This window comes from Marmota marmota, unplaced genomic scaffold (genome assembly GCF_001458135.2).
Source record: "Marmota marmota marmota unplaced genomic scaffold, marMar, whole genome shotgun sequence".
NCBI classification, from domain to species: Eukaryota; Metazoa; Chordata; class Mammalia; order Rodentia; family Sciuridae; genus Marmota; species Marmota marmota.
This window is the reverse complement of record NW_026000558.1, coordinates 1-2,489: the sequence shown is the minus strand read 5'-3', so window position 1 is coordinate 2,489 and position 2,489 is coordinate 1. Positions and strand designations below refer to the sequence as shown.

The 2,489-nt window shown below is 62.1% G+C and overlaps 1 protein-coding gene across 1 annotated transcript; it reads right to left on the bottom strand.

The window, feature by feature from the left end:
• Window positions 1-65: 65 nt before the first annotated feature.
• Window positions 66-2,439, bottom strand: LOC107135092 (adhesion G-protein coupled receptor G1-like). Its single transcript, XM_015477042.2, has 3 exons — window positions 2,285-2,439; window positions 1,085-1,507; window positions 66-222 (listed from the first exon to the last, which is right to left on the bottom strand). The coding sequence occupies exons 1-3, from the start codon at window positions 2,337-2,339 to the stop codon at window positions 86-88; spliced, it is 615 nt and encodes a 204-aa protein (XP_015332528.2). The 5' UTR covers window positions 2,340-2,439; the 3' UTR covers window positions 66-85.
• Window positions 2,440-2,489: the final 50 nt, after the last annotated feature.

Here is a 2,489-nt window from a genome sequence, read left to right as displayed (position 1 = left end):
GCTCCGGCCTCCCCGGCAGGTCTCCCTGCCAGCTCCGGTCTGCCCGCCTCTACCCGCCTCTGCCCGCCTCGCGCCCAGAGCACACTCACTGGCTGGCGAGGGTGGATGAGGGCCTCCTCGGGGACTTCACGGGCTGCCTCAGGAGCCGGCTGAGCATCCCCAGGTCCCTCTTCAGGTCACACATGTCCCAGGAGGCGTTGGGCAAGGCCTTCTCGGTGGGCTCTGGGGGAGGAACGGACGGAGCCCCTGAGGCTGGGGCCGAGGTGCCCGTCCCCAACCCTCAGTCCTCAGGAGACTCTCGGAAAGGAAGTGAGTGGGTCCCCAGGCCACCCAAGGATGAGGCCAGCCACGGGCCGTCTTCTAGGACCCTCCAGCAGCAGGGGGGACCCTGCCGGCCAGGCCTCAGCGGGAGGGATGTGGGGCGGGTGAGGTGGTTCTGGGGACTCTGCCCCACCAGCCTCCGGGCCCCACCAGCCTCCCTGACTCCAGGCCCCCTACTCTGGGCAGCCTGCGCCTGAGGGTTGTAGGACCAGACGGGACCACTGGGGTGGGCAGATGGAGACAGTGGCCTGTGCCCTGTGCCACGAGGCAGGCAGGCCCTGGGGGTCTGAGCTTTTCCATTTATAACCCAGAGAGCCTGGCTATGGGCCGATATGAAAACTCCGGCTAAACCCTCTGCGGCCCCAAGCCCAGGCGCCTGCTCCTCAGGACACGTGGAGAGAGGCCACCTGGGGGCATCCCTAGCCCTGCCTGCCACGCTGCAGGGCACCGGGCCAGGCCCACCCGACCACCCTGGGACCTTCTCTGGCCCCGACCTGCTGACACATCGAGGGGCTGTGTCCCCTGTCCTGGGGACCCCTACCCCCAACAGCAGCTGTCTGAGAGGAGCAGCAGCAAGAAAACCCAGACCCCCGGAAGCCTAGCGCCCTCTGCCACGCGCTTTCCATGCCCTTGAGAGGCGGCAGCCACATGGCACCTGCCACACCACCCTCACCCCTGCCTGAGGCTCACACTGAGTCTCACTCCTCCCCTCCTCAGGCGCCCTCTAAGGCTCCCCAGTGCCTGTGGCCTGAGGCTGTCTTACTGTGGAAGGAGAAGGTGAAGCCGGTGGCACCCGGCAGGCTGCTGTTCTGGGGGCTCCACCAGGAGCTGACGGAAGTGGCGAGCAGCAGGGGTCCCTGGCCCCGACCTTCCTTTTGGTGCTGGAAGCAGAGGAGGTCTGAGGCCCGGTCACTCAGCAGGAAGTCGTTTTTGCCATAGCGAAGGTGGAATCTGCCCGTGTGGCGGGTCCAGTAGAGGCAGAAGTGGTAGAGGCCCCTGGGCTCGGGGAAGGCCCGGGAAGCCTCGGGGACCTTGGGAAAGGGGGCGTGGATGGTGAGGGCGTCCTCGGAGTTCCTGATGGAGATGTGCAGCTCCGGCGTCTGCAGGTACTGGAGCCTGCTCCGCTGCGTCTGGTTCCGCTGGCCACAGAAGCGGAAGTCTTCCCGGGGGCCACCACCATGGGCACCTGGGAAGGCAGAGGCTGCAGCAGGGACCCAGGGCAGAGACTAGCCAGGGGACATGGGAGGGGACAGGACCTGGGCTGAGAACATGTGAGCCCAGAGCCGGTGACACCCACGTGTTCCTAGGGCCTAGAGAGCAAAGGGTCTACAAAAATGTGTGGGTCCCTGGCTTCAGCTAGGCGCAGTGGTGCACGCCTGTAATCCCAGGTACTCGGGAGGCGGAGGCAGGAGGATCACAAGTTCAAGACCAGCATGGGCCACTAAGTGAGACCCTGTTTCCAAATGAAAGGATATAAAGGGATGGGATGTGGCTCAGCGGTAAGGCCTTCCTAAATTCAACCCTAATACCACATTAAAAAAAAAAAAATCTGGCTTCAAAAATACGAAAAGAGAAAACTGAAAATAAATAATAATTCCAAAGGCAAAAAAAAAAAAAAAGAATTTTAATGGCCATAAAGTATCTCATGAGGACACTGCTACTACGTCCTGTTGTGCAGGCTGTATACTGTCCAACAATATTTGCTGCCAAGGTGAGCAGAGCATCTCTGAGGACAAGGCCAGGTACAGAGGTTGCTAAAACCCAGTTCATGGTCCCCATCCCAAGGAGCTGTGTGCTTGTGGGGTTGCATTTGCCAGAAGAAGGAGCTGACCATTTCTTTTCTCCAAAGCACCATTCCAAGCCAAGTGGACCCCTAGACCCATACTGCCCAAAGGGGCTGGCATGTGCGGCTCCTGCCTTGCATGGGGACATGATAGGCCCAGGGCCCCTGGGGAAGGCCTACCTTTAGCCAGGAAGAGCAGACTCAGGAGGAATATCGGCACCCGGGCAGCCATCATCCTCCCCGGAAGTCACCCGGGAAGTCACCACCTGCAAGAGACCCTGAGTGTTGGCTGGGAGCCAGGACCGTGGCTGCGGGGGCTGCCCTGCGGAGGGCCGGCTGGGCAGGCGGGAGGAAGCGGCCTGAGGCGGCTGTGGCCAGAGGCTGA

Coding starts and splice junctions, on each gene's coding strand:
- LOC107135092 (XM_015477042.2), bottom strand. CDS start 2,339: ATGATGGCTGCCCGGGTGCCGATATTCCTCCTGAGTCTGCTCTTCCTG. Junction 1,508..2,284: donor TCTGCTCTTCCTGGCTAAAG/GTAGGCCTTCCC, acceptor CTGCCTTCCCAG/GTGCCCATGGTGGTGGCCCC. Junction 223..1,084: donor CTTCACCTTCTCCTTCCACA/GTAAGACAGCCT, acceptor TTCCTCCCCCAG/AGCCCACCGAGAAGGCCTTG.